This window comes from Strongylocentrotus purpuratus, unplaced genomic scaffold (genome assembly GCF_000002235.5).
Source record: "Strongylocentrotus purpuratus isolate Spur 01 unplaced genomic scaffold, Spur_5.0 spur5_scaffold_11, whole genome shotgun sequence".
NCBI lineage: Eukaryota > Metazoa > Echinodermata > Echinoidea > Camarodonta > Strongylocentrotidae > Strongylocentrotus > Strongylocentrotus purpuratus.
In genome coordinates this window covers 22,480,884-22,501,902 of record NW_022145596.1, presented here as the reverse complement: position 1 = coordinate 22,501,902, position 21,019 = coordinate 22,480,884, and the positions used below count along the sequence as shown (strand labels likewise).

General features: G+C 38.2%; 1 protein-coding gene across 1 annotated transcript in view; it reads right to left on the bottom strand.

Moving 5' to 3' along the window:
• The window catches only part of LOC590116 (glutamate receptor 2), a 29,838-nt gene extending 8,819 nt beyond the window's left edge, over nt 1-21,019 (bottom strand). The window contains exons 1-9 of the mRNA XM_030980195.1: nt 20,929-21,019; nt 18,212-18,379; nt 8,536-8,790; nt 6,945-7,120; nt 5,877-5,930; nt 4,562-4,726; nt 3,374-3,562; nt 2,007-2,111; nt 56-172 (exon numbers count right to left, since the gene is read on the bottom strand). Of these exons, the coding sequence (XP_030836055.1) occupies nt 56-172; nt 2,007-2,111; nt 3,374-3,562; nt 4,562-4,726; nt 5,877-5,930; nt 6,945-7,120; nt 8,536-8,790; nt 18,212-18,379; nt 20,929-21,019 (1,320 nt within the window). The remainder of the gene's footprint in view (nt 1-55; nt 173-2,006; nt 2,112-3,373; nt 3,563-4,561; nt 4,727-5,876; nt 5,931-6,944; nt 7,121-8,535; nt 8,791-18,211; nt 18,380-20,928) is intronic.

Genomic DNA, 21,019 nt, shown 5'->3' with positions numbered 1-21,019 from the left:
GTTGATGAGGCTAAGAGGAACGTTTCAAACGGTGTATTCAAACCTTTCTACTTACCAATACTGATGAAATAATGAACGTTCTGTTGTCGTAGTCGTGGCTTCCCTTTCGGCCGTGTGTCTCGCTATCGAAGAAGTAGATTGGAGGGTCGTTGTTCTGACTCCATGTGCCAACCTGGAGCGGAGTATTGTCGGGGGGGGGGAGATATTTAGAGAGGGAAGCAACGGAAGAAAAAGAGAAAAGGTAAAGGTGTTGAAAGATAAATCATCATGTTATCATCCTGTAAGTCATGTTTATATGAAGAGTTTAATTCCATAAGGAGCTAAATCCACGTTGGGTATTTCCACCTTCAACTTTGGATACATGTTAGAGGTAATACCCTTGACCAAAAGTATATGGTTTAAACAAATCTACCAAGTATATTTTATTTTTGCTGAATTTTTAAATATTTGTATTCATTGATTTAGCTCATTTGGAATTAAATATAATTTTGTAGCTGATTTTTTTTTCTTTGAAGATGAAATTCAGAAAGTGATTTAGTGCATTTTATTGCCATGTAGGAAATAAGTATTTGAAACCAACAAAAACTCAATGTTGATAAAAATGGATTTAGCTCCTTTCGGAATCAAGCTCTTCTTATATCTATTGTTTAGGAAATTCCTTCAAGTATACAGAAGTTACTTTACAGTGCGTCCCAGAAAAAACGAAACCGAGAAGTATCGATGTTTTATCACAACTTAATCGAAACCATAATTAATGAATGATACATATTTAGAAAGCTTAGAGTCTCCTCTTTCAGTTGATGCTACTCACGTGATGCATATGTTACGCATGAGTGATTAAAAGCAATTTGAAGGAAGGAAACCAAAAAGTAATTTGGCGGGCGGTATCTGAATTTCAAAAAGCAGATTTGACAAAAGACTTAACTCCGTTTCGTTGACAATCAGCCATGCATGAAGACTCTCGTCTACGGCTGATTGTCAACGAAACGGAGTTAAGTCTTTCGTTAATTTCGTTTATTGATACGGCAGGCAGCCAGTGAAAACGAATTCGTTTAATAAAATCATGGAAATGCAAGCACTACTTTAAACAAACAGAACTTTGTCATTCCTCGCTCATTTTTCCTGATTGAGGTGTCATATGAAAGGGCAGAAACTCAACTTTCTAGAAAAGTGAATTTTTCTTCGAAATTCAGATACCGCCCGCCAAATGTCTTTTTTGTTTCCTTCCTTCAAATTGCTTTTAATCACTCATGCGTGAAATATGCATTATCTGAGTAGCATCGCATGAAAGAGGAGACTCTAAGCTTTCCAAATATGTATCATTCATTAATTATTATTGTGATTAAGTTATAATAGAAAATCGATACTTCTCGGTTTCGTTTTTTCTGGGACGCACTGTATGGAAAAAGAAAAGGGAAAGACAATATAGAGCGACGCAAGGAACAGGAAAAGGGACAGATGGACATAAAGTTATAAAAAGAGTACGTGGTGAAAGGGACGATTTATCGAATTGCATCTGGAAATATCGTTAAAACGTTTAACAAATTTGTTTTATCAATAGCAAGCGTCAAATTTCCACATTAAACTTGTTCATAGCCAATCAAAAGCATCGATTTCAGTAGCTTATAACGATAAAGTTGAGTCCCGCTCATGCGATACAATTGTGAAAGAAACGATGTGGCAGCGATCCTTGCAGTGTACTGCAAGGTTGTGGAGCCATCAAATTGATAATACATTTGGCACAGTCTTGGTAAAAGTACCAAGCTTTGTACACAGAAAGATGTATATGGGACCAAACAAACATGCGGCATAAACATGAGACCCACATTTTAAAGCTGTAACATGACACATTTAGAATATGAAGGCATTTGAAGAGCCATGCTTTCCAGGGACATTTTTGGGCTCTGATGTTCTTCCACACTTGCATGAATAACAATGACAACGCTCATAAATTTATTTATTTTATTCTTTATTTTTTTATGGAACGGGCCCTCATCAATTCTTACCTGCTCCACAACTCCATTGTGAAGTCCGACTATTTGAAGGGAATAGTTGGTTCGTGATCCGTTTCCATCGAATTGAACTCGTCCACTTAATTGATTCGTTGCCGTCTGAACAATCAAAATAAAGCAGAAACGGAGCTTGTCATAATCACACTTATCTTTGGTTACATTTTGCTTTCCAAGCCATATACAAACGTGTCCTATTAAATATTAAAGACAAAATGAGTCCAAATCAGTCCAAGTTGTCATCACATTTATAGGCAGCTTTTTGTTTTACAAGGGTTGCGATATTATGGATTTTCTTTGAAATCAATCTTGTAAATGTACCTATGATATACATGATTTTAACATTACTCTCACTGAGACACATACATAATTCTTTAATAGTTATACTCTTTACCGCCACTGATTACCCTTTAACAAACGTTCATCTTGTTTTACAAAAGACGTGTTCTAAAAAAAATGTTACTACTTTCACGACCTTGTCGAATGTATTTTTGTCTGTTTGAAACCAGTTGAGTGTTAAATCATCATGTTACACAGAATTAGCGCCCTTTGTGCCCCAACCTGGGGTGTTCCATAAAACTGTGCGTAAAGTTACGCATGACTTTACGAAAGAATTGAATATGAAGACCTAAATGGGATCATCAAATCCTTTTAATGGTCATTTTCGTAATGGAACCAAATTTAATGCATAAGTCTTTTGAAGTGCCTCAATACAAATTATTCCATTCACCTGATAAGAATAATAGTATCCAAGCTGCATAATAAGTGTTGCTAGTTAGATCAAGCCATAATGTTTGTGAAGTGCCTCAATACAAATTATTTCATTCACCAATAAGAATAATAGTATTTCAGTAGACAAAGTGCAGACTGCATATATTAAGTGTTGCTAGGTAGGTCAAGCCTTAATGTTTTTCCTACCTGGCAACAATTAATGTATGCAGTTCGGATCCTCTCTATTGAAATATTATTATTATTATCAGGTGAATGAAATAATTTGTATTGAGGCATTTCACAAAGACTTATGCATTAAAATTGGTTACATTACGAAAATGGCCTATTGCATAAGCTGAAGTTGAAATATGCAGATGTAGATTAATCTTATCATTATTAACAAAACATTTTAATGCAAAGTGTATTTTGGGCTACAATTTAATGGAGATTATGGGAAATACAGTCACACTTTGTTAAAATGTCAGGAAAACTGTGGGCATCCCATTTGGCTCTTCATATTCAAGTCATTCGTAAAGCCATGCGTAAATTTACGTACAGCTTAATGAAACACCCCCAGATTAGCTTAACGAACCGGTCACCGAAACCAAATGATGTACTCTGTAGTTCATACAAAATCAATATTTCTGTTTTACCCTTTTGATGGCGTCCAAGAGCTCCGGTCCAACCGTTGAAGCAACAGTCTCGGTGCCTTCCTTGACTTGTTTAAAACACCTGTGGTAGGTATTGACCCTCGGTAGCGGTAACTCCCTGCCGCTCTCGTGGATGGAACGCGCCGCGGATACGGCTACTCTGCAGAGGTCGTGAGCGAGGATGGCCTCGTACTTTGATACAAAAACAAACAAATATATTTAAAATAACGAACAAACAGAAAATACGATTACTGATAACCTACGCCTCGTAAACGTACAACGTGAAGATCTCGATAAATGAAATGTTTCTGCTTTTTCCCATTCAGCACGGGTGGCAGTAATTCTGGTATATCAAACAATGATATTAATTATCATTATTATACTACTGCTAGTATGCTACTACTACTACTAATAATGATGATAATAATTATAATAATTATAGTAATATGTCTTGTTTACCCAGGGTAGCCTCATCGGTGTTAATGCTGTTTTCCCTGAGGGCCCTGCAATCCTGTTTTTACTCCGGCTTTAGCCGAGCTACAATGGAAAGGCGCTCAAGAATTCAAGGAATGATCTTCCGACCGGGTACCCATTTACGTCACCTGGGTGGAGTGTGGCAAATGTAGATTAATACCTTGACAAAAGGCATTAGTGTTGTGGCACTGAATAACAATATTGTTATTGTACGGCACTTGTTCTTGCGACGATTTCTCCGCGGCCATTCCTTACACTATTAAACCGAATTCTTAACTTCAACATTGGATTCCTATAAACCCCAAGTCAAAGGTTGCATCCAGTAGTCGTGCTAGCGATCAGACGCAAATGCCTGTTATCACATTATAAAGCCTCACAAGAAGATGTGAAATTAGTTTTCTAAAAACTATTTTTACCCCCCCCCCCCACCCCCCACACACACCCCTGTTCCCCTTGCTCGTGTTATCTTTACTCTTACAATCAATTATCTATGGTACGCTTTTATTTTGAATTTTGTTATCCAATGTATAACAAATTGAGAATGATCCTATTTGTTTAGATTGAAATCAATAACATTTGAATTTGAATTTGCTGGTTTGCTTGACTGAAATTTTGTCTGAACTGTGCCCCCACCCTCTTGTTAGAGAGAGGGAGAATCCTGGATACGTCCATGAGTCTAAGAAATGTATTTATTACCAAAATAAAAACTCTACTTACCCCTACATTGGAGTTCGCAAGTGTGGGATGAGAGTCTCTGAACTTATCTGACCAATCACCGAATAGATCTTGATACGCTTCACTGCTCTTGTTCGTGATCAGAGAAAAGCCGGTTAGGTTCATTCCTCCAAAGGACATGTTACTGGTGTCGATGGTGTCAAAGTCCTGTGAAAGAACGAAGTTAGACGTACATTAAAGCCCCACTGCACTAATTATGCTACTTGCGCCCTCTATAGAGCAAACAATACCTAAGCGGTGACCATTAGCCCCCCATTGGTCCCCTATTCCGTATGTTAATTGAGAGCTGATTTGATGAGATAACCACCAGTCAGTGACCATGCAGGAAGGTCCAATCCATCCTGGCCAAACTATATAGTGCAGATAGGATTTAAACAAAAGTGGTTATGCCGTCTTCTTATTTCCAGAATGTTGAGAAGGACACTGGTTATCCAATAACTCCAAAACGAAGACGAAAAGAGCATAGCTCCTTTCCCCCACCTAAATTGCATGTATATTATTATGGAGATGTCGCCGATGGCTGAATAGCGCTTTCAGGGCCGAGTATCTTTCTTGCCAAAGTACCTTGGGACTCTGTTGAATTATTAGTTTTATTTCAGATATTAGTTCTATTTTTGATAATGTAATTTAATTCATATTTTATTTGATAAATCAGCTTTTGCGTGGGAGTCTGCTATTTCATTTCCTATCATACCACAATGTCCTCGGATCATGGGATCAAGATATGCATTTATGTCATTTCCATTATATATAAACTTTAGTAGTATTTAGAATTTCTGTAATAATGGGTTCGTCATTTTTTCGTTGTAGAGAAAAGGGTGCGCTTAGTGATTCAGTGAATATAACACCACTTGTGTACTTTGAGATATAAGGTACATATAAAGCAGCTGAACAGATTCCTTTCTCGGGAAGTTTTGATCCGTAAGTAACGTTTGTTGATGACACAATCTGTCTGAATAACTAAAGAGAGTATTTGTTTTTTTTCAGATGGCAATTGGGATCAACTTTTTGTTCATTCGTTTATCATTTGGTTCCAAAGATTGAAGAAGAAAATATGACCAAAGATCTATTCTTTCTCTCTCTTTCTCTCTGTTAGAGATGTGATATCTTTCCCATGTTCGACAATTTTTTTTTAATTTTTTTTTTTACCAACAACCAAAAAGTACTTATGGGTTCGATAAATGTTGTTCTCTCTCTTTCTTTTTGTCTCTCTCTCTATCTCTCTCTATCTTTGTCTTCGAATTTTTCTCTTTCGGTTTCACTCCTAATGACCATGAACAAAAATGAGAAGACTTACCAAATTTAAATAAACCATGTGAAAGGAAGCAGTAACCATCTCCAAATCCAGGGACTGTAAAATTAAAGAAAAGGACATAAAAAAGCAAATCTTTATATCATTACATTATGATGACCATGTTATAACATATTGGTACATTATACGTTCATTGTTAAAGCCTCGGTCACAAATACCATTACGAACTGCTACGAACGCCGTACGAACGATTTTCAGACAATGGAAATTCGGAAAGACAATAGAAAAACAGGGAGATTCGTACAAAATTATCGTTCGTAGGAACCTTTGTGACCGTAGCATAAGTTACATTTTTGATTTTTTATTTGATTTCTTTTTGGAGAGCAGGGCTTTAACAATGGCCTGTAAATGTATTTGTTTGCAAAGACACACCGGGTAACGTTTAATTTTTTTCACTGTGCGTAGCGCATTTTAATATCATAAAACTGTTTTTCTCAGGATTTATGCAAACTCATGGAACATCGCCGATTTTATATGTAAAAGGTGTATAACTTAGACAATATAATGACAAAAAGTTGTTTGTGTTGAATATGATTGCATTAATTAAATTGATTAAGTTAAGAATGAATATAATATTGTATATTTTTTCCCCTAAGAGTGTATTTATTCAGGGGTATTTTATTAAGGATATAATGATGTACCCATTAGGAAAATGAGCTGGATCCGGTTGTACGACAATTTCTTACACTAGCAGAATTCCTAATTTCAACCCAAGGCCCGACACTATACCTAGCCTTAACCCTAACCCATACACTATCCTAAAACACAATTGCACCCCAACTAGGCCTAAAATAAAAAACTTGTTGTATATACAAATATACAAAAATCTATATAAAAAAAAAACGGTTTAAAAACAAAAATGCCGACCGTAGATTTTCATTGGGGTCAGTCGCAAAGGGCAATACAACAAGTTTTTATTTTAGGCCCTATAATCCTAAACTTCTGACGAAATAAAGCCCAGAGCAATTTTCGCCAGAGAAAATGACGGAGTACCGGTGCCCACGTATCAAAACGCAAGGAATATAATTAGCAAAAGCTAAGAGAAATAATTACAGTTCGAAGAACAGTATTCGTCAATGCTAGTCCAGTATCACAGATGATCCTATGTTTCCCGGTGTCCTTTAGCTCGACCAGGGTCTCGTTCACCGTATCGACGTTAATCCGTCGATGTGACACCTCGATTCCCAAGGGACGAATCAGCTCCAAGAAGTTATGCAATCGAAGAAACCCTAGAATGGATAGTTATGAATAGTAAAATTAAGAGGCAATGAAATGTTGGTCATGGTTTTAAGTTCGACGAATATGTATCGGCATTAAAGGTAATACAAAGTTTTGGGAAATTTTGAAAATTGGCTGGATAGTGATTCTTTACAATGTTGATATATGTTGATGCCTATGTGAATGTATTATAAGCTCTAGAAAATTTAGCCCCTAAAACACTTCTGCTTTTGAGAAAAATTGAATATCAACATTTACCGGTGGTACTGGTATATTTTGATAAATTTCAAATAACGCCTACGGCCATACAATGGTAGCTGCGACCATAAAAATCTCAGAATATGTAGTTGTGATATATAATTTCCAAAAGGGAATAGCCAATTGGTTGATTTTAGTCAAGAAACATTGTTTATAGTTACATTCATTTTGACCTTTAGAGGGAGCTATACAACATAAAGTGTTAATTATTTACAAGTTCATCACTTTAGACTCGATTTCAACCGCGACAACGATCACTGAATATTGTAGGATCGCATATGCTTCGAATATGTTCATTTACCAATGACCAAGGCTTAATTCTGAAACTCATGATTTGAAGTACATGTACCAATGACCATTTTTGTCGCTTCATTATCTTTTGCATGTATTTGTTCCTTATTTCATCTATTTCATTCTATAAACGTAATGTATTTATTTCTTGTAATTATGTATTTTGTTGAATATGACTGTAACGCCAGTGGAAAACAATTTTCTATGTAACTTGTTTGCAAAGATCAAATACAATATCTTGTATCTTGTATCTTGTATCTTTTATTTGAACTAAATTCATGATTCCATACCAAAACTTTGTATTACCTTTAAGCGCCACTAGTGTCTGAATGCTAACAACGAAACTGATCACTGAAACACATTATGTTAATTAGTAGTCTTTCTGTACCCAATTACCAATGTTGGTTCCTGGGTCCTGGGCCTTGTGTCCTGAGTCTCGTATATTGAATGTGACTTCAAAGGATCAACCCCAGAGGTGAAATGTCATATCTGATTGACAGATGCTTGAAAACCCCAAATAGCGCACTTACTAATGTTTGTTATTCTTCTTTCTTTATTCATATGTATGGTCCAAGATCAAAACAACAATAATTCAGTCACACCATCGACCAAACCGACACCTCACGTCCTCACCAACAACCCACGACAATCCCAAACGACCAATAATCGGTAGGTGTTTGAGTCTGGTCTAGAGTCGATTTATGGGTCTAATACCGAACGAGACCGTAACTACACCGACTATAGACCGACTACAGACCGAAAAAAAAATTACGAAACCCTACCGGAAACAAAAGAAATGGTCCATTTGGGGTCGGTTTGAAATCGGTAGTGCAGAGCGACTGCGGTATGACTAGGGTATAAGCAAATATAGGCCCACCTGTCTGTCCTTCGTAAACATATGCCAAGCTGGTCCAGTGGAAATATTCGATGTAGTCCACCAATGGCTGCAGTACTTGCGGCTGCATGGCCAGGAGATACTCGGCCGTGAAGTCCGGGTACACGTCCCGAGGGGCGAAACTGGTGATGAAGTATGGTATCTTCACCTCTCGGCTGGCGGACGCGGCGTTGTAGATGGTGGTCACGTCAGCATCACCAGCTATCAGCATGCGGTTCTGACTCAGTGCTCCGCAGACTAAAGGAACAGGAATGTGGCAAAAAAGAAAATGAGGTGATCCGACATTAAACTTCCTCTGCACTAGTTTGGCATGGAGGGATTAGTATGTCTCATGGAAGACCTCCCTGCAAGGTTACTGGCTGGTGGTTATCTCATCAAATCAGCTCTCAATTAACATAAGAAAAGGGCATCATGGGGGCTCAACGGGCACCGCTTAGGCATTGTTGGCTGTATAGAGGGCGCAAGTTGCTAACAGTAGTGCAGTGGGGCTTTAAATGTTCCTCCTGCAACTTGAGTTCCAAGCTTCATTTCGCCAGAGTTAAATGTTTAGGGTTAGGGTAATTACAATTGGGTTGCATGCCAGATGAAGGGTTCCTGTAAGTGGTTATGACGAGGCACTTTACGTGGTCTAGAGTTGAAGTTAGTGATTAGTTAAAATAAATTGATACTGGGGCCCGTTTCATAAAACTTGTTATCTATAACAGCTGCTAAATTTCTATGACGAATTTGTTCTCAGCCAATCAGATGCCAGGATTTCAGTAGCTTATAACAGTAGCTTGTAACTTGTTATTGGTATCGAGTTTGATGAAACAGGGCCCTGGAGCATCTGCAGATAGAGAAGGTGTCGTAGAACCGATAATCAACACACAGAGCACAGGAAGGTGGGTATACTGTGGTAAATTTATGGGGACAAAAATGTACTGAACTAGTTTAGAGAGAGCGGGTGGAGGGGGTAACATCCATGTACATGTAGTATAGAACAGGTCATTTGTTAATTCATAGCCTGCCATAAGGCTGCATGCGCGCTATTGTTATAGTGCTTTGTACATGCGAGAGAGCTACCACTTGAGTGCCATGTGCGTGCAATGCAGCATTCGTAATAGCAGTTCATGCTCATTTGACTGTTTGCTGTGTATTTTGCACTCGCTATTCATAGAACCATCGCGTTAATCAGATTATCTCCAAAACAACCTGGCACGGGGGGATTTGGGGCTTGGCACAATGGGGATTATCCATGTGGCATGATAAGAGTTAAAAGTGAATTTGCAAGTTCACCATTCCCCGTTACCGTTACCGGATTATGTATCATCATCATCATGAAGATGCAAGGATTTATGAATTATGTAGTTGTTAGCGAAACTTGAATGTACGTTTGGTTAACGTTGATGGCAGGCTTTTTGCCCCATTACCTTCATTCTGTTTCTTATTCCGAATAAGTGTTATTTGTAAGCTCTGTTTCACTCTTAATATTAAACAAAATATTATGATATACAATAGAGAGAAGTGATGTATTGTTATTGGTATAATATTATCGATTATAAAGGACAATGAGCAATGAGGGTTTGAGGGTGCGTGATTTGAAGTTGTGAAGGCTTGTTTATACATAATATGAAATGGGCGTGGCACACAAGTTGTTCGTGCATAACTTAACCAGATTAGTGAACGGACATGAAAGTATAGATTGTAATTAAGCAGTAAGTTTTCATATATTGGTATTGTTGTTCATCACTTTGTATTCGAACCCTGCTTCTCATCCCGAATAGCTGCCGCTTCAGCTAGGATTTGGCATGTGCGCTGAGGGACAAGTCCTTTGTCGCGGCATCCTTCATTCTATTGTTTTGCTATCAGCTTTACAGGTTTTTTTTACCTTTATAAAAAAAAAGATGATAGCGTCTTACTAGATCAAGCAAGGAGTTGACATAACATACCCTATATATATATGTGTCTGATATAACCGTAACTCTCGGAAAAAATGATCTTTTATTTTGTTCTTGGACTCTTTATTGGGACCATAATTGCTGTAAAAGGATTACAGAAGCCATAAGATTTCGTACAACTTCCCTTTCAACAACAATGAATGGAAAATAGCATTTGGTTAGTCAGTTCTTTCTCAAATATCTGTGATATTATTGCTGTAACATTAATACAGATATAAACTTTTTTTGGTACCAATATCATGTCAACAAAACTCGGTATACTTCAATTTGATGTCGTATTCGTAGCCTGCAAGATCCTGTGTGTCGCAAGGAGCTCTCCGCAATTTCTCTTCCGTATTAGATCATTCCCATTTCGTCTTCCTCTTCTACTACTTAACATTCTTCTCCCTGTTTTATTTTGTTTTTATCCACGCTCGTCCGCCTCATCAAGGCTTTCATGGCACAAAGGGCAGGGTCTAAATAATTAATGGTGTCTCAGCACCGAACGTGTGACATTTCGAGCGGTGTTAATCCGCTGGAGACTTGTGGTGTATCGGACTGTCTCTACGAATAATCACCCTCTTCATGATCCCCTTGCACGCTTGCAACCATGGATGCGTTCCCGTTGCCTTGGTCATTGTTTCGTCCATGAACCTGTTTCATGCATACTATTTGTACCTTGATGACTCAAAAAGCTTGCCACAAGCTTACCTGTCATAGCAACAACTAATGTATGCACAGTAGATTGCTAGGTTTCGTTTAAGAACCTGTTTCATGCATACTATTTGAACAGTAGTTGATCTTGATGACTCAAAAGCTTGTCATAAGCTTACCCGGCAAAGCAACAACTAATGTATGGAAATTAGATTGCTAGGTTTCGTCCGAGAACCTGTTTCATGAATACTATTGAACAATGCTTGCTCTTGATGACTCAAAACCTTGCCAGAAATTTACCGGGCATAGCAACAACTAATGTTGCAAAGTATATTCCATCCATGGAGATACCATTACGCATAGCAGGTGAATTAATTGGTAACTAACAGATCTGGAGAGAAATTTGGATACATTGAAACTTATTAAACGGGACCGTTCACATCGTTTATTTTCGTCTATAAGATGTGATGGCTTAATGGAAAATTCCATAGTTTCGTAGCCTAGAAGCTTACGGGTTCGAAACAACTGCGATGTGCAACTGCCCTTTGATTAAACTTAATGAAATCCTATTTTCCAAGTCCTCTTATCATGCTTGTAGGATGTAACACAGAGGATAATCTGATTGTTAATGTACTATAAACAAAAGTGAAAAGGGCAACAACAATAGAAGTATAAAAAAAATCATTCCACATAGTCTATAATTACAGAGCTGTATGTCCAGATTGGCATATATCAATTGTTAAATCCAGTTTCCAAAGCGGTTAGAAAGACATTGATGTGTTTACATATTTCCCTCAGTCATTTACATGTGGCATTAAGCAAGACAGTGTGGAAACGAAAGTTTCTCCATAACAATATTACTTTATGTTTTTTAATTTTAACTTATGGGAGTGTTAACAGACCAACTCTCGATGTCATGACTTCACACATGCGATCAAGATGGTTGCCGTTCGGAAACATGAATTTTCACAAGTACCCCCAATTTGATCTGTACTATGAATGGGTGTCATGGGGTACCAGGGGTATGTAATGACTCCCTGGGTCCGAACAGAATCCCGTTTCCATCAACGTGCGTACAATTGGATTGCATCGAGTAGGGATACAGTTGAGCGTTGCAATCCAGAGGCTTATTACGAAGCGATCGTGAGACGAAAATGCATGTCAATATGTGAAGGATTGATATGTATTAGTAGGAAGAAGAAAATCCTAGCAGAAAAGAGGAAACAAAGATGCAGGGCTGAAGTTAATATAATTCCATAGTTCTATGATTTCAGTAAATAGGCAGCCCCTGAAGTTTCGGAACTGCTAATAATTATTCGACACCATTAATTCGGCAGTGAATTGTTTTCTCGCATTTCGATGACGAATTTAAGAAGTACTGTAAAATACAAGCCAGATAGATGTTTCAATAAATTTTAGATATAAACAATTGACACCTTTTGATCGTTAATAACTAAGAATTGTAATTTGTGGCAGACTAAGGTTTTTACATCGTAAAGAGGACGGATGTCAAATTAATTTCGAGTAGAGTATAGAACATTTCCTCGAATGCTCTTCTCAAAAAATGCTGGGAATATTCAATTAATTTTCACTTTTTGAAGGAAAAAAAAGAAACAACGCCACAATATCGGTGTGTATCAATGATTAATTCAGATATCGAAAAATACTGTAGGATAGAATTTAAAATTCCAATGCTCCTCTTTTAACCTACAGTCATGAATCATTAATGCCAATGGATAGCAAAACGTTAACAGAATGTACATGACATTGATGTATTCTGAAAAAATTACTGATACACAAACAAGAAATCATTGGCCTCGATTTGTCGAAAATTGGAAATGTAATAAAACATTCAGAAGCATTGTTCTAAGAATAACTTTGAAAGTCTAAATTCCAGTCGGTCTAATTCCCCGTATGTATAATGCCCATTACTTCTGCTATCCATATGGGCTAATAATTAGGCCTACTTAATCATAAATAGTAATAATCATAGACGAAAGGGGTATTAGAAAAAATGTAAATTGGGCTGACTGGTTAATAGACTCTATGAATAATAGACCTAATGGGGTGTAGACTAGTGAGATTAGACCAAATTGTAATTAAACCAAATGGCTATTAGCCTAAACCTTCATTAGACCAAATAGTAAGTAGACGAAATTATTATTGAATCATGCGGGTAGTATAGGCGCGCTGGGTGTAGGCCACGTTTGGGAATTTGGTTAGTAGACGAACTTATTGTAGACCAAACGGCAATTACCCCCCCCCCCCCAATATCATCCTTAGTAAGCGAATTTTGGAACGGCGACGCAAGTGCTGACTACGTGGTATTTAAATGAGCTCGCCACTCCGTAAAAGCTCGACTTCCGACGTTAATACAGCTGAATACCGTCGTAGGTTTAGACGCTACGCGAACATTTTCGCTCTGAGTGCGATCCCCCGCGAAATTAGCGTTTTAGAAGTACCCGTCGCCGGTTGCGAAAACTGCCTAATGTTATTATACTACACTAGCTATGTTAGAACTGTTCAAAGGCCACAGTCCTTATTTACTTAGGTTGGTCAAGATGAAGCTATCTTGGGGATGTTCAAAGACCACTCTCCTTACTTACTTAGGTTCAGCGCTCAAAATACACGGGGGCGATGGGCGATTCGCCCCCGTGAGCTCCATAATCGCCCCCGTCAGGTTGCCCACGGGGGCGATTGCAAAATAAAAAATCGCCCCCGTGGAATTATAAAAAAAGATTATCTTTTCTTTTATAACTTTAACACAATATTGAGTATCAATTTTCAAACCTTAAACCAATGAAATGGACGATGCTCCACATCGTATTTGGTTTACCCCCCCCCCCCCCCACCCTTAGCAAAAAGCTAGATCCGCCCCTGTGTTTTGGAAGTATATGGTAAAGACTAAAAGTAAAGAAAGAATGTAAATAAGGTTGCTCTGAATAATGAGGAGAACATTATGTGCAGAACGGGAATAAATGGAGAGAATGTCATCACGGGCAGGCGCGGATCCAGGATTTCTTAGGGGGGGGGGGGCAAATTTGAAATTATGCGAGCCAAATATTGGTACGTAATGGTGACCAGTATTGACGTAATGGGGGGAGGGGCGATTTTCCCACTCCCTCCTCCGCAAAGCGCCGAAGCTTTGACGTTTCATTAAATCATTAGTGAAAGAAGGCGATTCGTTGCCCGTTCTCGAAAATAATCCTCGTCTGAATTCAGTTTATCCCCTCCCCCCTCTTGCACGAAGCGCGGAAGCTTTGACGTTTCATTAAAGTATTAGAGAAAGAAGGCGATTCGTTGTACCGTTCTCGACTCATAAACTTCGTCTGAATTCAGTTTCCCCCTCGAGCGCGATATGCGGAAGCTTTGACGTTCCATTGAATTATTAGAGAAATAAGACGTTTCGTTGTACCGTTCTCGAAAATAATACTCGTCTGAATTAATTTTACCCCCCCCCCCCCCGTCCGCGCGAAGCGCGGAAGCTTTGACGTTTCATTAAATCATTAGAGAAAGAAGACGATTCGTTATACCGTTCTCGACTCTTAATTCTTGTCTGAAGCCAGCCCCCCCCCCCCTCTTGCACGAAGCGCGGAAACTTTGACGTTTCATTAAAGTATTAGAGAAAGAAGACGATTCGTTGTACCATTCTCGATTCTTAATTCTTGTCTGAATTCGGTTCCAACCCCCCCCCCCCTTCCGCGCGAAGCGCGAAACCTTTCACGTTTCATTAAAATTATGAAAGAAAGAAGACGATTCGCTGTACCGTTCTCGACTCGGCTCAAGGGTTTTAGGCACTAAATTACGGTCAGCTGAGTATCAAGGGGCCCGCCTTAGGGCCCTCGGTTGGGTCCAGGGCCAGAGCACCGGAAGCTCAGGGATTTTAGGCGTTTAATTACGGTTAATACCTTTTTTTGTTGTGACACTGGCAGTTAACTATTTTTTCTTACTTGCTCTCTTTCTTTCCATTTTTCTTTATACACTATTTCAAAAAAAGTGGAGGGACGTCAAGGCTCCCGATCCCAGCCGTTCCACGGGCCCTGACGTGTTTTTCCCTAGGCATCTCAAGAAGCATAGTTCTTGCCTGGCTGTAAATTTAGGAATTTGTCATTTTACAACAAACGCATAAAAAAGTATAATTTACTAAAAAATCTCGGAAAATTATGTCATTTCAGCATTATGTGTAAACCACCGTTATGGAATCAGAAATAAACCCCGTTTGAGTTTTATAACCCCCGAGCCCCCTCCCCAATCAGTACGCCAGTGCCCCCCCCCCCCGATTTACACTTTGTTGGCAATTGATCTCCCCTACGTTTTTTCTTTCTCTTTTTTTTTCTTTCCCTTTCTTTCCTCTTTCCCTTTCCTTTCCCTTCCTTCTCTCTCTTTTCACCCTTTTTTTCTTCTTCCTCTCTTTTGATCCCTTTTCGCTCTCCTTTTTTTCATTTTCCTTCCTTCTCTCTTTTTTTTAGCGGGAGCGGGGGGAGGCAAAGGCCTTTTGCCCCACCCCCATCCCGATCCGCAACTTGTTGGCGGGAAAAATTGCAACTGATATCCCCCTTCTTTTATTTACTTCTTTCTCAATTTTCCTTCCCTTTATTTCCTCTTTAGTGACTGGTCCCTCAGAAACTAGTGCTAAGCCAGTCACAGAGAATTCATGATTTCAACTGATGCCTGTCAGTGCATTGTAAATTTGATTTTTCTTCAAATTTCATTTAGAAATCTTTTCATATTGATAAATATGGTGCATTGGCGTATGGGCTATGGTTGGAGCGTTGGTGTATTATGTTGATTTATCATATTCATATTCTGAATATTTTCAGCGAATTGAATAATATTGAAAAGGATGCAATTCATGGTTGTACTCGATAATGCTCACTTAACATATTCTCTCTTTCTCTCTTCATGTCTTGCATAAAGAAAATATGAAAATAATATTTTGCCTTGATTAAGAAAAATTGAAATTTTATCAGTTTTAAACAGGGAGAAGTAGAGGGGAGGAAATTAATCAAAACAAACATTGAAGAATCCAATTCAGTGTTCTTTCGTGATTCATAAGAATGAAAGTACATTAAAAGGTGAAATAATAAATTGAAGAGCGATGATAAATCAATTCTTTGGCGTTGATTGATTGAACACAAAAATAATGAAACAATATGGTCTGAAGGTCATATATCTTCGAATATTAGAAAGTTTCATCCACCATCGTGTTGTTGAACACTATTTGCAATTTAATTTTACATACATACATACATACATATTGGTATTTATCTAGCGCCTTTACATGAACATGCAATTTTAATGCGGTGACTTGTCGGTTACGAGCAGCAGGTCATTTCAGGCTTCTATATTCTATAATACTATCAACAGATACATGTATCTGGATAGAGACACCTCGTCACATCAAGCTACGAGAAAGTATATCATCATCTCACAGAATTCTACTCGAACACCGCATCGAAATTCTTTTCACCCTTTTTTTTTCTTCTTCCTCTTTTTTGGTCCCTTTTTAGCCCTCCTTTTTTCCTTTTCCTTCCTTCTCTCTCTTTTTTTTTAGCGGGGGCGGGTGGAGGCAACAGCCTGGGAGGCAAGGCCCTTTCGCACCCCCCGGATCTCCTTCTTTCCCTTTTCTTTTCTTCTTCCTCTTCTTTCTTTCCCTTTCTCTCCTCTTTCCCTTCTCATTGACGGGTAAACTTTTTTTTCTCAATTACTTGGTCTATAACCATGAAAACCGTCTAATTTTACTTTAGATTTTCAAACAGTAACAGTTACGACCTAAATTAGGCCTAAGGCCAAGGGCTGTACTCTACATTTTAATAACAAATTTAACGTTAGCGTTAGACTTAACTTTAACTGTTGTTTCTCTGTGATACAAGTGGGATGGGAACACTTTATTTTTTCCTTCTTTTTTTTCCTTCTTCCCCCCCCCCCCCCCCTGGATCCGCCACTGATCACGGGGATAAAAGTATACAGCTATGTAACAAGTATGTAACAAATTTCTAAGAGGGAAAATTCCGACTTAAAAAAAGGATAATGATAAAATACCAAGGAATTTAGGAGTTTCATGGGTACCAATTCAATGGAAATTTGTATTAAAATAAGAGCCCCCGTCAACACTAAAAGAGCCCCCGTGAGAAGGCTCACGGGGGCTCTTTTTTGAGGGGAAGAGCCCCCGTGGACAAAAAATTAATTTGAGTCCTGCTTAGGTTGGTCAATACTTACTTAGGTTTGTCAAGATGAAGCTATCTTGGGGCTGTTCAAAGACCACTGTCCTTACTTACTCAGGTTGGTCAATATGAAGCTATGTTAGGATTGTTCAAAGACCACTCTCCTAACTTACTTATGTTGGTCAAGATGAAACTATGTTAGGACTGTTCAAAGACCACTCTCCATACTTACTTAGGTTGGTCAAGATGAAACTATGATTTGACTGTTCAAAGACCACTCTCCTTACTTACTTATGTTGGTCAAGATGAAGCTATGTTAGGACTGTTCAAAGACCACTCTCCTTACTTACTTGGGTTGGTCAAGATGAAGCTAAGACCACTCTCCTTACTTACTTAGGTTGGTCAAGATGAAGCTATGATTGGACTGTTCAAAGACCACTCTCCTTACTTACTCAGGTTAGTCAAGATGAAGCAATGTTAGGAGTGTTCAAAGACCACTCTCCTTACTTACTTAGGATGGTCAAGATGAAGCTATGTTAGGACTGTTCAAAGACCACTCTCCTCACTTACTCAGGTTGGTCAATATGAAGCCATCTTATGACTGTTCAAAGACCACTCTCTTTACTTACTTAGGTTGGTCAAGATGAAGCTGAGGTTGGACTGTTCAAAGACCACTCTCCTTATTTACTTAGATTGGTCAAGATGAAGCTATGTTAAGACTGTTCAAAGACCACTCTCCTTACTTACTTAGGTTGGTCAAGATGAAGCTATGTTAGGAATGTTCAAAGGCCACTCTCCTTACTTACTTAGGTTGGTCAAGATGAAGCTATGTTAGGAATGTTTAAAGGCAACTCTCCTTACTTACTTAGGTTGGTCAAGAGGAAGCTATGTTAGGACTGTTCAAAGACCACTCTCCTTACTTACTTAGGTTGGTCAAGATGAAGCTGTTGTTCACCTGCACGCGAACCTCAAAGCCCATCAGTTGGAAAGGACTTCCGGTGCTGTTGCTTTGGACGTTGTACTTGATCATGCCTCGACGGAAGCCGACACTCTTCGGATCGTCCGTTGTCACATCCTGGTCAAAGATACCGACTGTTTGAATAAATAAATTTAAAAAATCAATAATTGATTAAAGTTTAACTTTTTCTTCTTCCTCAAATAAGCACCAGTTTTATGCACTGAATATCACAGAAGACATATTTAATAAAGCAAACTTCTAAACACAATTGTTTTCATTGTGGTTGTGCGACCCATGTTATAACCGAATTCCTAACTTAAGCCCTGGACCGAAAACTATAGCATTAACATAAATTCTTAAACAAACCACAAACCTAATTGCAGCTATAACCGTAACCCCATACTTTTAATACTTACTTACGGAGCAAATGTATGTAGGAGGCCGATATAAAGGCCTATATATATATATAATAGAACAAATAATTTGATTTTGACAATCCTCCGTCATGGCAATATACAAATAAACATTCGAAATAAAAAATCCTTGAGAGTTTTCTTCTTTACTAACAAACAAAAGGTCATAGTGAAGCAGAGAACTCTCTTGCATTTTCATTTCAATTGTTTTAATTATTTGTATAAATATATATATGAATATACATATTCATACACATATATATTTTGATAATCTACAGACTACATGAAGATCTGCATTACTGGAAATTAATAAGCGTATCGAGGAAAATATCACCGGATCAACGGAATCAATCCCCGGACAACATCCCTAATTAGAAAACTATTCCAAAGGGTAACCTACTTGTTTACACTACGGACATGGCGGGGTAGTTCCCTAGGGCAGTGGTCGAGATGGTAGTCCCATTTAAGTAGTCCAATGACATTTGACTGGACTGATAACCAAAACAAACTATACTTCTTATCAAAAGTTTCATCACATTATCCTTGTTCGTTAACTTCAATGTTTTGAACGCGTATCAGTAAAAAAAATGTGACCGTTTAAATTCATTGTAATCATATACAATGTTATATGGGGTCAAGGGGCCTGAATTAAAGGGGTAATATCCATTAAATAAGTTTTAGATTTTCTTGAGTATAATGCTAAGGGTACAATACATTTTCGAGGCCATAAAACGATATATCCTACAAGGGCTACCTTGCTTTGAGTTATATAATTTCTGTACGCTGCTCCAAATAAAGCTATTTTGGTCCGATTCTTTATAAAACGACCCCCTCCCCCCCCTTCCACACACACACATACAGACACAAAATCTGACTGTCCATATGTCAGTCTACCCATTACAAAATGTTCCGCCTAGTCTACTTAAGATAGAAGCCCATTCCGGCAGTAAAGCATGACTCTATCGTATCGTAACACCGTTGAAGTTAGCGAGTGCTATCAAGCAAACGTTCCACTTCGTATTTTATTCGAAATCTCGTATTATCATCATGATAATGAGTCCAATTTTCCATCATTCTAATAATATTCCGTAGCTGTGAGCTCATCCTTCCATCGGGTGTATCATTATTGTTCGTTATTATACGATCGGCTAAATTGATATTCGGGAGGCATTGGCAAAGATTTATTGATTTCCCCATGGATCATCAACTATTCATGAACTAATCATGGGTTTATTCCCACTGTCGGGACGTGACTTAACTGGAGATTTGATCTACTTGGTTGGGTATTATCATGATTATAAATCATATTAGTCTACACTCCCCTCGTTCTCGCTCACTCCTCTTTTGCTCTCTCTCTCTCTCTCTCTCTCTCTCTCTCTATCGCTCTCTATCTCCATTTCTCTCTCTTTCTTTCTTTCTCTCTCTCTACCCTTCTCTGTCTCTCTGACTGACTCTCTTTTCGTTTCTCCGCTATCTTCATCTAGGTACCTGTTTGTCTCTTTGAGCATTATTTGTCAGTATCATGAGTTTCTCTTAACTCTTTTCCAATAATTTATTTTTCAGCGAATTAAAGGCAATCATTAAAAGTAGAAATGTGGTACAGGTGAGGAATAGAATCCCCTGCACCATTCATTCACCCGATAGAAAAACAGCTCCTTTGTTCTATAATAACGATTCAATTTGTAAACGGGGTAAATAAAGTCCTTTTTAAAACCATGCGTCCTACATTTCACTTCTCCAAAACTTTATTCGAATGCATGGATTTGGTTAGCACTTCACGACTTACAATTCAAGATAAATAATACGATTCTAGAAAGAAGAAAACATTAATAACGATATGGCAGTATGGCAGATATCGCAAACATGCGAACTTCATATCTAAAGTAGATTATTAAGAAACAGTCAGAAAAACAACAACATAGGATTTGAAAACGACGCACTTCCACATCTTTAGTCCAAATCGTTTTGTTTGATAAAACATTTTTCCAGTTTTTAGCTGGTTGACAGTGCCCTTCTCGATGAGGAAAGAAAAAATTATGAAGGTTTATTGTGCCAGATACATGTATGTTCATTATTCTGGAAACGGCTGAATGTATACATAGGCACCATTAACGGATTTTTTAGATAAACTTTGTCATATTTTTAAGGTTAATTTTCAAGATGTCATTGCAATCATCAGAACTACGAATGGGACTAGATAAAGTCTCCACTTCATGTGAGGAGTAACAACTCAATTAAAAGTGTAAGAAAACATTTGTAACAAAACTTACATATCGTGATTTGGTAGCCGGCAGATGCAACGTAAAGAAGACTCGATATGATACAAATCATAAGGTGAAGCTTCTCTTGTTGAAAAGCCAT